Genomic DNA, 14,565 nt, shown 5'->3' on the forward strand with positions numbered 1-14,565 from the left:
GATATTAATTATTCAGTTTAAACAGTCAATATTATTAAATTTAAATTTAAAAAACAAAATAATACAATGAATACAATATTAGGCATAAAATGTACGCATAAAATGAGAAAAATCTACATCAAAGCGTAGTTGTTAAATACAATTAAATAAGAGCTGTACAAGCTAATTTAATTTTTATGTCTTTGCCCACTACTAGTAACTATTAGTAGCAATAGAAAAAAAAAAGTAAATAAAAATCGATAACAGCACAAAGTTTTACTGTAGTCTTGTGGACGAAATGTACCGCGGACAGCTCGTCTGGTCCGTCACGAAAAGACAACAACAATGTCTGCGCATGCGTGTTTTTATTTCTCACAGTGGATTTATGCAACAGCATTCGGCATTGCCGACGTAAAAGCTGAAGTAAATTTACTTTGTACGTCGGCATTTGGACGTCAGGAATTCACCAAAACATTTTCTGTATTTCCAGTGACACGAATTTTAACTCTTTTGGACCTCACCTGACGCAAAAAGTAGAAAATTTTGAAAGGTTTGGTCACTCGACTCAACTAATGATCGTACTATTCGTCGAACTTTTATCTCTTTTCGACCGTAGAGTTGAATAAATTCCTTCCAAGATGGTGAAAAAAGATACAGTGGAAAGATGGGGAATTGATTGTATTAAATTCGTTCTCGCGGATGACGGGACGTCAGTTAAAATGGTTTACTGCAGCGTGTGTAGGGAGTTCTACCGAGAGAGAGAGGGCGGTATGCGGATGGTCCATGGTCTTAAAGGTGCAGTATCCAGTCTTGCCGACAAGTGGGTTTTGGGTACAGAAGTAATAAAGAAAAGCAATGCTGTTGACCACGTGACTAAATCGTCTGTACATAGGGTTGCAGCAGCTGCACAAGGTGAAAGTTGTGTCAGTGTTAGACGTAGAAAGCCTGCAAAAACTAAAAGTTCTATCTGTGTCTTGGAACAGCACACTGTGGTTCCAGAGAGCATTATCAATGAAATACCCCAAATAACAACCGAACAGCGTGAACAACTGGTAAAAACATTCCAATTACTGCACTATCTTGTAACACAGGGAAAATCATTTGAAGATTTCAAACATTTTGCAAAATTTGAAGTGGATGTGCATAAAGTCGATCTTGGATCAGAATACCTGACCAAACGAGCAGCTCGGAATATGTGTCGCTTCCTCACACAAAAAATTAAACAGGATGAAATTACTAATCCCCTGAACAGTGCCAAGAGCCATTATTTTTCTCTGATGTCTGATAGATGCACATGCACGGAATCAATGGAGATAAAAGAAGTGTTTGTCATAAAGACGTGTAATGCAGGAAAACCTTCTTTTCAGGTAATGTCGATTGAAGATGTTGATAACACCAATGTTCATTGTTTAAAAAAAGCCCTTGAACAAAGCGTGGGAAAACAGAACTTTTTATTCGAGCGTAGATTTCATCAGATTGGAAATGGCAGCGATGGAGTTGGTGTCAGTGATGAACTGTTTAGCCTTGAACAAGAAGATGTTGGTGATCATTTAGTCAAAGGATGGTGTGCTAACCACAAGGTGGAAGTTGGAGTCCATGATTCATTCAAACATGGAGAGCTGAACAAAGCCAGTGAAAACTTGGTAGATAACATATTTCACCTGTTTAACAGATCTCATTTAAAGTGGAGACTTTTTAAATTTCAAGCAAAGGACATGGATGTAAAACCTTTGAAATACAAGAGAGCATCTGGGACTCTGTGGGTTGCAAATCAAGTTGATTCTCTCAACAGTTATTTAAGCAATTTGCCAATTCTTCTTGCATTCCTGCACCAACAGATTCAGTCTCCTTACAACAGTAGGATAAAAGATGCAAAGCCTGTGTTGGAAGGTCATCTTAAAGCCACGTTGTGGTTAGAGCTGCTTCTGTACATGGCAGTTAAACACGATCTGTTGGTCTATCTTTCGCCCTTCACTCAACTCGTGGAAAAAAACCTGCTGCTTGCACCCGAGACCTTGAGTTCCATGAAGAGTGCTATGCAAGTTATCTCGAGAATCAAACACATTTTGGATGAAGAGGGCAGTGCTGGCTTTTACACTGACGGGCTGTTCCCAACACTTGCTAGTCTAATTTTACCTCACTTGGAGACCATGAAGCACAGTTCTACAAGATCTGATGAGAAGACTCCCACTGCGGAGCTTCATACCTTCCATGGTTTCAAGATGACCACTGGCTTAGAAACAGCATTCAGCATGGTATTTATATCTTTGTTTATTCGGACACGTTTTTATTAATTACAGAATGGAATGTATACACATTTTTATTAATTACAGAATGGACTGTATACACATTTTTATTAATTACAGAATGGACTGTATACACATTTTTATTAATTACAGGATGGAATGTATACACGTTTTTATTAATTACAGAATGGACTGTATACACATTTTTATTAATTACAGAATGGACTGTATACACGTTTTTATTAATTACAGGATGGAATGTATACACAGTATTTTAAAAATATTAATTACTGGGTGGAATGTAGCTGCATGGTAACAATATCTAGAGGATTCATTCAGGGCTTTAAATCTCACTCATTTGGGCACAACGGGGACTTTTATCTTTTCTGAGTGCAGGAAGGTCATTTTAGTTCAGTACTTTCATAAACAGCTGCTGTAAAGTTGTGAATATTCCAAAATGCATTTCTATTTATTTTAATTATCAAATTAAATTAAATTTAACATTTAAGTGGTTTTGAGGTAAAATATTTTGAGGTCACCATGTTTGTTCTTAATTTGGTAATGATAATTTTTGGCATATATATATATATGTATTTTGGGCACAGTGTTTATTGCGTGACTTCGTTGCAATCTAAAGCCCTATCATTTGAGGTGCACAGCAAGTCTTAGGATTCATCATTTTTGGTGGACTTATTGTTTTTCCAATACATACATGCAGGCATCAAAATAAGAAAAATGTGTGGTAAACCACATGTATGTGGTAACCATAAATTACAGGCTTGGTAACCTATATAACAGTGATAGAAATAAGCAGAAATTTATGGTATGGTAATTGACTATAGGTTAAAGGCACTAGTTTCAGCCCGTGAAAATGGACACTATAAGTTTAGTTACTGTACTGTACAAACCTACAACACACATTTGGATAAGGTTATAATTAACAGACAGAAGCTAAAGGCTATGATGTTTAAACAGAGAAATGCCATCTAAAAATAATGAGTTTGTGTCAATAACCATTACTTCTCAGACGAACATGCGTTTTTAGAATTATTAACTGCATTTTGGGGTATTGCAAAAACCTGGATGACCAGAATCACTGAAGGTGTACGAAAATTAATATTTTAAATAATAAAATGTAAGTATTTATAATTTATATGATTAAAAACAGCTTTATATTTAATACGCTTTAGTGTTTGAAAACTAGGGTCTGGCACTTTTGTTTTGTTTTTAGATTATTGTTCTAACTAAGTACTGTTTAAAATTTGTCAAAAAACAGTGTCAAATTTCAAAACATTTCAAACCCATAACCAACTAGTAAGGGCATTTATAGTGGGTTTTTTTTTTTTTTTCTGTACCCTCAAATTATTTTCTGACAGAAAGCCTGCTAGATAAAAAAAAAACCTGTCAACTAACTTCTGTTACCTAACATTTAGAAAGTTGTGGTACATGTATGTGCTGTTGCATATGTTGGAAAGTGCTTTAAATAGCATATTAAACAGACTATCTTGAGTTTGATACCATTGTCGAACTCTGCATATTTCTGACAGAGCCTTTTTAACAACTACATGTATGTATTACATACTAAATTTTAGACATAAATGTTTTTGTTTAAGATTATCAGAATAATTTTTTTTTTATCATCCTAATATTTTTACATGTACATGTGGTAGCCCAATCTGGATTTTACCTCTATTTAATATAATGTATAAATGTATTAAATGATTTGCTAAAAAACCCTGAAAACATGTGTACCAAACACAAAAAGAATATGTACTGGTATTGCTAGCATCATAGGGTATTGTAATGAATTTTTTAAAATTCGGATGTGTCATGACATACATGTATAATATATCTAGAGATTATTATACAAGCTTGTGTGTCATACTGATTTTACGAAACGAATGTCAGGAGTGAGAGCGAGGGTAATACATGAATCCTGACACGAGTTTCGTAAAAATCAGTATCACTCACACGCGGGTGTAATAATTTCTTTATTATCCATATTATTATTGTTATTTTCTTTATGAATAACAAGACCCAACTCAAAATGTTTCAGCCACAACTAGAAGGAGACAATGAAATGACATATTTCAAATGCATAGTCTGAGCTAGGACTGAAGAAGCAACGTCATGTTATGATGTCGCTTCCCAAAATTACGTCATTACATTTGTTAAATAAATATTACACGTGTGCTTCGTATGATTATTATTAACTCGGTTATATTGAACCATATGGATAATAATAATCTTTGTTTAATGGTATGGAGAAAATGTATCATATGTGTTGGTAGTCCAGGTATGCATGTTTTCAACACATAAGGCTCATGTTTGACCTGATTGCCCCTTTAACGATGGCAAAAAAGTCAGATCAGTTATTTGAAAGATCCAGTGATGCTAAATTCACCAGGACTAGCCATTGTGTTGGTCATTACATTCTTCTGTACATCTAAACCATGTATCTCAAAAATGAAGTTTTGACACCCAATAGCCATTGAAATAAAAAATATTCTGAGGTGTTAAAGTTTAAAAAATATTGTTTAGATGGATTTTTATGGTAGCAGCAAGTTTTTTCTCTCACCGGACCATTTGTCACATTGACAGTGACACCAATGAGCTGATCGAGGATCGTGTATATATGGAATGCCGAGTATTAAAATGTGACTGATGACATGGACTTTAGTAGCATGGTGCAGTGTACCATGTACCAAGTTGATCCCCTTAAATTCATGCCAGGTATGCCTGGGGCAGCAGGGTGGTTTTTGTACCACTTCAGTTGTCACATGGTTTTTAATATTAATGTGGTTACGTCTTCAAGATTACTGGAAATTCTTGTCTCGAGGATTACAGATGGGACAATTTGCACTTCTTCAAAGAGATTTGGATTTGCAACCCTTCTTTTCTACAACAACAGTGCACCACAACTGGTACAACTTTCCTGTCTGTGGGATTGTACATATAAAAGATCTCTTGCTACTAATGGAAAAATGTAACAGGTTTCTGTTCAGTCAGAATTACAAAATGTTTGACATCTAATAACGGATGATTAAAAATCAGTGTGCTCTAGTGGTGTCATTAAGCAAAACAAAAATACACATGCTTTGTATGTACATGTAGAACCCGAGGAACATTTTGTCCTTAATGGTTGTTGCTCAATTTGAAAAGTAGATTCAACTACTATTTAACGTTTAATAAATTGTGACACAATACTAAAGAAAATGTTATCTGATTAAATAAAGTATGTATATATTTAATAAATATTAATTTATTAATTTTTTTTTCTTTGTTTCACTTAGGTGTACCAGGAGATCCAGGAAGTACTGGGATACATGGAGGTCAACCTGAATGTCAAATTTTCCGACTTCCTCAATAACCCAGTTTACCATGCTGCAGCGGTCTTCTTGGATACAAAAAGCTACCAGTATAATTCTGCCGACGTGATAGTTGAGAGTGCCCTGATGGTGCACCAGCACTTTTCTTCGGTCCTTAGTGCCAACTTCTGCGAGTTCAGAAAACTGCGTCAGGAGTTTGGCTTCCTCTATAATCACGTAACCACATTCCTGTCTAGATCTACAAACGAGCAGGCCTGGCAACAGCTTTTTGCATCGCAGTCTTCACTGTCGATAACAAATATACTGCACATAGCGGAGATATGCATTGTCTTGCCAGTAAGCAGCTCTGATTTGCAGAGGATCTTCGGCAGATTCTCAAGAATAGTCAGCAGAAGTAGTCTTCCACTGAAAAATGAAAGCATTGAAAATGAACTCATTGTGGGATTGAATGACTTTGACAATTTTCACCCTGGTAGATATGATGCCATCATTGATGAGTTTCTGAGGCATCATCAAGGAGGAATAAACACAAAGTCTGCTCATCCACCTGGTCATGTGAAGAGTGAACATCCATTTAAACGAAAAAGACATTCACAGTCCGATTCAGAGTTGAGTCTGAAGAAGAACCATCTCTTTCTTCCAAGTGAAATTAAGACAGAAATGCAGCCAGAAATGGAGCTTTCTGCGTCAGTCACAGATACACCGTATGTTGAGCAGTCCAGGATTTCATACACCCAAGACACGGTTGACAACTTTGAACCAAGTACAGACGACAGCTCCTTTGATTCAACAGACTTCTCTTCAGCCTCTGAGGATAATATGTGATCCTAATGTATTATAATGTGGATATAAGCATTTAAAATCTCGAGTCTAACCGTAAGACTACAAAAACTACATTCAGTTTATATAGTGATAAATACTCTTCATCTTTAGCCAGGCTCAGTACTAAGAAATTTTGAAGAGCTGATTTGTCATTCATAAGATACAAACAGCACCTTTCAGACTTTGATTTTATAACTTTCAGACTTTGATTTTATAATTTAAACTTTGTTCAAAACCATGAAGAACACAAATATAACTTTTTTGTCCTGTAACAAAAATAGCCTTTAAACTGTCATTCAGATCACTGCCATTTTGTTTTGTACTTGAAGATGCTAGAAAACTGTTTGAAGCAACCACCCCAAAACATTTAATTTGTACTGCCTTCAACCAACACACAACACTTCAGACCCTGAACTTTTAAAGTCTAGACTTAAGGCTTTATGGTCATGGGATGCCTACAAATTTTACGAGTGTGACATTATTAAAGATGTGTCTCAACTCTTAAAGTTTTATAAGCACAGACCCAAATATTGTTCCATCAGACCTGGGTCCAAAACAACAGCCTTAAGTTCAGCCAGCGAATGTTTTGCTAATGTTTGCAAATTATTTGATTGGATCCCATAGCGGTCATTCGGTTTACTGTGTACCGTAAAAAACAGTTTAGCGAAATTTGGTGACAAGCGGTTGACTGAACATAACCCTGTATTACTGTGAAGTGTCATTGTAATCTGCCAAACCAGCTTAAACAAATATATGGATAGTTAATAAATTGTGTCCGATTTCCAGTTAAGATTAAATATGATCAGCAAATAAATAAAAATTCCATTCAATTTTAAAATACTTTTTTGAACAGTAATAGTATTGTGTAATAGACCAAATTCATTAACAGACTTGAAGGTCTGTGTTCAGTTAAATATGATTAATTTCTCCTCTCATTTATCTTCACTTAATGACATTTATACCTTGTAGTATATATATATATATATATATATATATATATATATATACAGATGATCAAACAAAACTATACCAAAACTGAGAGACTACTGAAGAAAACACGAAATATTTTGCTCGTTTAAAAAATAAATTATCATGAAAATAGGCTTCTTAGCATGTTGTGAACAACATTTCATTCCATAAAAGCACAAACATATTTAACCACCATTTCATTTCCTTTAGCCAAATTATAAAAGGAATTTAAATAAATTTTTCTTTGTATAGTTTCTTTTGAACATCTGTATATCATCATAGGACAAACATTTTTTTTTGGTAAACATTCTGTATTAATTCCGAAAGTTATATAACTTGTAGCAAGCCAGTAATTCACCAGTTATATTTTATGAGACAATAAGAAGCCAAGTACATGTAAGTACTACCCAAATATTCCATGTTTATTTTAATACATAATTTTGTTATTTGTTCATTTACTTAATATAGTAATGTTAAAAATGTATATGCATTAAAAAAAATTGGAACACATATATGAAATACAAAGTTTTTATTATTAAATTGGTACATTGCACATTTGTGAACAAGATCACTTCAGTTTCAGCTATAATTACAAATAACGTGATTCACGTCAGGGTTCTGTGGTGGTCGACATCGCGTGAGCTTTACTGTCATTTTAACAGTCTGATCCAAGTTGTCTGTCCATCAGGATGCGGACTAAATATTTTATTTAACGATGCACTGAACACATTTTATTTACGATTATATGGCGTCAGACATACGGTTAAGAATCACAACTAATTAGAGAAGAAACCTGCTGATGCCACTCCATGGGCTACTTTTTTATAAGCAGCAAAGGATCTTTTATATTTACCATCCCAAAGACAGGATATAACATATGGCCTTTGTTACAACAGTTGTGGAGCACTGGCTGGAATGAGAAATAGCTCAATGGGCCCACTGTTGGGAATCGATCCTAGGCAGAATGCACTCGCCTTACCACTGGGTTATGTCCCACCACCTGCTGCCTCTGTCAATGTAATCAACTTCACACTCCATGCCTTTGGCATGTTGTTTTCACCACTTATAAATTTCTAGGAAGAATGCTGATCATACATGTATGATATTCATTGTGAGGTAAAGTTGTATTCCTGTTCAAATTTCTCAAAGTCTTTATCTGTGAAAATGCTTTTCTCCTCTGTTTTTCTTTCCTCCGTCTTAGGTCTTCTGCGATGTCTGTCATTCTGTTCAAGAATCTGAAATAAATTGAATTTCATGTTAGGTAATTTATTACTTGATTATTTATCAAATTTTAAATAATCAAATTTTGGTGGGATGTAACACTTGGTAGAGCAGTGGCCTGATGTGCGATAAATTGCAGGACCAATCACTGTTGATGGATTCAGGTTCTGTCCCATCCCAAGCAACCTCCCACGACTGAAACATCAAAAGATGTAGCATGTATTGTCCTGTCTATCGAAAACTGCACATAAACAATTCCTTGTACTTAAACAAATGAAAGTTCAAGTAGACCAGATGAACATGCAAATCAGCAGGCCTGTAGTAACAATATCTGGAGTAGGGAGTACAATCTCTAGAGAGGGAGCCAAAGTTTCTAGTGGTGGACACAAGCCACAAGTTGGGGGACCTGTGCCCACCCACCCAGTTCCTACATTGGCCATCTGACCATGGACATTGGGCCGTAGATGGAATTTCTGGGTGTTTAACTGGTCTACTAGTATCAAGAATAAGAAGAAAGTGTTGTTACATGTATGATGACAGATGTATCTTTTGTTCTGTCTTGACCTATTAGTATCAGAAAACAAACTAAACTCTCGGGGCCAAATTTATGAAGTATTTATCCCTTAGTCACATGTAAGTTCCCTAAGCAGCCATGTTTAATTAATAATTTATGATAAATCGTGGGCTAACAACTAGAACTGGATATGCGTCCAAAGTCATGGTTTTAGAAAAGGATATTTTTTATAACTCTGAAACCCAAACCCATTTTATTTATCTCCACAAACATGCTTTCTTATTTAAAAAAAATAACTAACAAAAAGTATAATAATGGACCATTATTATTTTTTTTTAGCAACAGTGAACATAAATTCATGAAGTATTTATTCCCAAGACGGATGTAAGTTTCCTAAGCAGCCATGTTTAATTAATAATTTATGATAAATCGTGGGCTAACAACTAGAACTGGATATGCATCCAAAGTCATGGTTTTAGAAAAGGATTTTTTTTTTTTAAACTCTGAAACCGATTTTATTAACCTCCACAAACATGCTTTCTTATTAAAAATAAAAAAATAAAAAAAATAAAATGATGGACCATTATCGTTTTTTTTCAGCAATGGTGAACGTAACCTCTTCTGGCTGCTAGCCTTCAAAATGTTGGCATTTATCCATTCACACATAATTTATGCATTGCCTTTGTTTAAGATAAACTTGCAATGATCATTATCATAAATTTAGTTTTTAATTTTGTATTATTTATTTTTTTATAACGGGCCAACATGTTAGTGAGGAAAAATGAATTTGCTATTCTTAATAACTGTTTATCTAAATAAATCCTCCTCCTTATATAATACGGTCTAGCAGATACCATGGCCTTTAATATGCTATGTGTGGAAAAGAAAGAGATGTTTTATTTAATGATGCACTCGAACACATTTTATTTACGGTTATATGGCGTTAGACATATGGTTACGGTGTGGAAAAGATGTAATGTCTACCACATTGTGGTCCATGGTAGTCGCCCATCCAAATACTGGAAATTAATGGATATATTTTAATAATTTTCAGACAGATGATAGTAAGAGAAAAGCTGTATAAAATGTTTCAAAGTGCATGAAATGCAGTGTCCACTTTGTTTTATTACATACCCTCTAATTATTATTTGGCAGAAAGTTGACGTGGTATAGATGCATTCAGTGCTCAAATTGATCAATTGATCATTTTTACAGACAGTTATTATAATGTGATAAATTAATTACTTTTAAAAAGGAGGCAGTGCAATCTTTTCTGTGCTAACAAACAAATAAATAAAAAAGGTAAATAACCTCCAAAAGTTCCACATTGCCGTTCAATTGTGGAACTTTGGTCTTGTGGTCATAACTTTAAAGGGACAGAGCTTAGTTTTTAAACACTAAGGCATATTTTTCACATACACCCTAGTTTCAAACCTGTAAAAATGGACAATAAGTTTGGTTAATTTACAAACATGTAACAAATATGGATACAGCAGAGTGAAACGAGTTTGTGATGTTGAAATACCCTTAAAAATAAACTAAAATGCGACTCCATAACCGTTATTTCTCAAATGCACATGCGTTTTTAAAAATATGAAAAACCTGATGAGTGGTATTAGAAACACAAGGAGGACCAGAGACACTTAAAATGCACAGAAATGGATAATCTAAACAATAAAATATAAGTAAAGTTCGATTTCAGTGATCATAAACTGCTCAAATAATGAAAAATATGCCTTAGTGTTTAAAAACTAGTGTTTGTCCCTTTAAATCAAAAGTCCCAACTAACCATTTTCGCTTGATTTGTTTTCAGTTTTCCAGCGTGTGACAACTTCTGCAGCATACTGATGTTATGTTCTGTAAAATCACCATGCTGACGGTCTTGGTATATCTCTAAAAATAGATATTTTACATTTTAATACAATATTAAAATAATATAAAATGTAACCAGAACTACATAACCAAAGGAATGATTTAGTACTTACAAAAGGTGTAAAAAAAACTAATATCAAGTGAGTAAACTTTCACCTTGACTGCCTTGTTAATATTAACTCATTGTTGTCAACAGCAAAATGTTGCCCAGTGAGAGACTCTTAATCCAAACTGAAATCCATGACTCCTCAGGCCCACTATCATATATAGTGTTTTCCCTAGCTTGTTTTAGCATGGTGCAGCACCATGCCTCAATAGTCTAGCACCATCTTGCCTTAATCAGCACCATGCTTCCCTGAGATTAAAGAAGCCTTTTTCACTAATTAATTCTAAAATTGCCTTTATAAAACATCCAAAAAAGTATTATTAATTAATAAAATATGCCTTTTATATCTTTTGCCATTCATTTATTAAAGCAAGCACATAAATTACATTAATGTTTATTTCAATTAATTTTTGTGTATTTTTAATGAAAAACAAGTGTCCCAAAAATGGTGAAAATGCCCCAAAAGTTTTTTTTCTACCATGCCTTGCCAAATGTCTAGGGAAATCACTAATATATTAATACATTTAAAACCAACATTCTGAGAGTACTGCTAAAACAATACAAGATTACAAGTCCTCTACCGGGCCTGACAAATTTTCATATCTCCTGAAGTTGAAGAAAGTTCAATTGCCGAAACACTGTCCAACACCGGCAAACCTGATTTGTAACTACAGGCACGCAATAAAGCAATAAACAACATTTCAGCTCAATATCTTGAGGCATTGAGGGAAAAAACCTTCGAAATATTACAGGGCTTCTAGAATTTTCAAAAAATCCACTAACCATGGGATCAGTGATTTTAAAAATTTACTAGCCACGATTAAAAAATTCACTGGCCCTACTTTACTTGAAAGTTAATACAATTTTACTAAATACTAGTAATAATCAAATATGTTACCTAAAGAGGGAGATAGAGATTAAAACACTAACAATGAGGGGTTGGGTGTGAGCAGGATATTTATATTTACAAAATAGACTTAACTGCAACATTTGACCAAAAAAATTCACTAGCCGTCGAGCATAGCAATGGTAGTTATTTACTAGCCCAACATTGAATATCACTAGCTATGGGAGTGGGGCTACCATAATCTAGAAGCCCTGTATTAAATGTGGGGCAGACAGACGGACACACAGATGGAGACCAAACCTATAGCCCCTCTGGTTGGACCGGTAGGGTACTAATAATAATATCAGTGTATTGATGTTTAGCAGTAGCAGCAAGCAAAATTGATAACCAGAAAGAAAAGGAAAGTGATACTTCTTTAATGGCACCTCAGCACATTTTAAACTGGCTATTTGAGGCCTAACAAACAGTTAATTTGACAACTGACCAATAGAGAAAGAGAAAATTCACTGCCACCACACAGGCTATTCCTACTAATAAAGCAATTACGGATCTCTGATGTACCAATTGTGAGGCAATGATTGGGATGGGACACCCCCCCCCCCCTCCCCTCGCACCTCAGGCAATCACTCTACCACTGAGCTACATCCCACCTCCTAATAGCCAGAAATTTAAATGTTAAATAAAGAAAAAAAGAAAGAAATGTTTTATTTAACGACACACTCAACACATTTTATTTAGTTATGTGGCATCAGACATATGGTTAAAGACCACACAGATATTAAGAGAGGAAACCCTCTGTCTCCACTCCATGTGCTACTCTTTTCGATTAGCAGCAAGGGATCTTTTGTATGCACCATCACACATACAGGATAACACATACCACGGCCTTTGATATACCAGTCATGGTGCACTGGCTGGATAAATGTTAAATAAAGAATAAATAGATACAGTCTCAAGATATCAGCTTTATCCTGTCATGTGAAAGTTAGAATGACAATTAATGAAATGGTGGAAACCTAGCTGCCATTGTTATTAATTAATTTAAAGTTAAGTTTGTGCTTATATCTAATTATGATTCAAGCATACTGTCCTGGGAACACTTCAGCTATCTGTAGCTTAAACCTACAATTATAAAGAAGGCCTTACACAATGTTGACTGAATGGTTGGGTCGAACTACACGATGGGTTGAACATTTTCTCGAGCACCGACAGAGTTTGAGCCAACGGGATTCAACTGTAGTTAGTTTTATAGACTGTATTCGATCTTTACCAATCAATGACTTTGTCTGTTTCGTCTGTTTTCTTCTCTGTGATCTCTGTTGTTTCTGAAGTCTCCTTAGTTCCTTCCATGTCCCAGTGTTCTTGGAACTTATTAGCTTCATGGCATCAACAGTCTTCTTTTTTTTCTTTACAGAAGTAGGTGTTTCTGAAAGTAAAGGCATACCAGTAAATTAAAACACAGACTTATTTTACTACACAGAAGACTTAAATTAAAATCTTCAAGAAATTAACACGTCTACATCTTTTCTATAAACACTAGTAACAGCAGACTTTCGACGCCCAACCCACTTCTGCATATGTGTATGCCCACTTCTGCATATGTGTATGCCCACTTCATTTCATCCTTTTCTAGAAACGTCTTTTGCTATCCATATCCATATTATAGTCCTAATTTTTTGTAACCATCCATTAAACTAGGGACTATATTGAGTGGCCAAAAAAACCCAACCCTTTAAAACTACTGAATATGGAATTGGCTAAGAAGTATGGCGACTGTAATTTTAATATTACACACTTATTACTAATGTTATATGGATATTTGCCACATTCAGTAAAAAAAATACTAAAAGGGGTAATTTACCATTTCAAGGTTTGTGAAAATGGTGTAGATATATTTTTTGTTTTTCAACTTACAGGAGGACGGAACATTTCACACTAATTTTTATATCAAAAACATACTTCCTTCGGTCTATTTGCATGTCAACAAATGCTAGATGTCTCTTCAAAACAGCTAATACCTCAGAGACTGCAAGCCTGTCTACAAATATAATACTGTGCACTGGTGGAAAATACATTATACCGGCTGCACAGGTTTCAGTATTTTAGGTTTGGATTGGCGGTGGGGAGAATGGGACAGTGGGGCACTAGATGAAACCAAATCTGAACATTTATGAACTATCCCTGAATAAAATGGTAGCAATGCTTTTTTAACATTATGCCTACCCCCAGGATTTAGTGCATCAAAATAAACATTAACAAGAAATGGCCATTTATTTTATGGTGGTAAGTTTTTACCATAACACAGAATTTTATTTCACCTGTTTTTAGGTCATCCTTAAAAAGCTCTAAACATTTTTTCACTATTGCAGAGGACATGGTTTTAACCTAAACGTCAACGATGTGTGTAAATTTTAACAGTCACAGTTCACATCATCTTGGTGAACATTATTATTTTTTTAATCACTATCTGGCATCGACTGGTAATCGTGCCATACTTATGAGTACCACCAACCATTTAACTCGTCCAAAGTAAATGTTAACTCGTCCCATCATCACGACATTTTTGGTGTAACAAAACAATTCTATAACAAGATATTTGCATATAAATTGACATAAATTCGATTAAGTTTAGTTTAAAAAAAAATGTAACACGGTCTCTG

At 34.7% G+C, this 14,565-nt stretch overlaps 2 protein-coding genes across 2 annotated transcripts; one reads left to right on the forward strand and one right to left on the reverse strand.

Moving 5' to 3' along the window:
• Nucleotides 1-352: 352 nt before the first annotated feature.
• On the forward strand, nt 353-7,857 carry LOC121379880. The gene is made up of 2 exons (XM_041508544.1): nt 353-2,234; nt 5,519-7,857. Exons 1-2 carry the CDS (start codon nt 618-620, stop codon nt 6,377-6,379), a joined length of 2,478 nt encoding a protein of 825 aa, XP_041364478.1. The 5' UTR covers nt 353-617; the 3' UTR covers nt 6,380-7,857.
• A 357-nt stretch (nt 7,858-8,214) lies between these two features.
• Nucleotides 8,215-14,400, reverse strand: LOC121379876 (active regulator of SIRT1-like). The gene is made up of 4 exons (XM_041508535.1): nt 14,224-14,400; nt 13,176-13,331; nt 10,870-10,973; nt 8,215-8,580 (listed from the first exon to the last, which is right to left on the reverse strand). The coding sequence occupies exons 1-4, from the start codon at nt 14,279-14,281 to the stop codon at nt 8,452-8,454; spliced, it is 447 nt and encodes a 148-aa protein (XP_041364469.1). The 5' UTR covers nt 14,282-14,400; the 3' UTR covers nt 8,215-8,451.
• Between the last annotated feature and the right edge of the window lie 165 nt (nt 14,401-14,565).

This window comes from Gigantopelta aegis, chromosome 8, assembly GCF_016097555.1.
Source record: "Gigantopelta aegis isolate Gae_Host chromosome 8, Gae_host_genome, whole genome shotgun sequence".
NCBI classification, from domain to species: domain Eukaryota; kingdom Metazoa; phylum Mollusca; class Gastropoda; order Neomphalida; family Peltospiridae; genus Gigantopelta; species Gigantopelta aegis.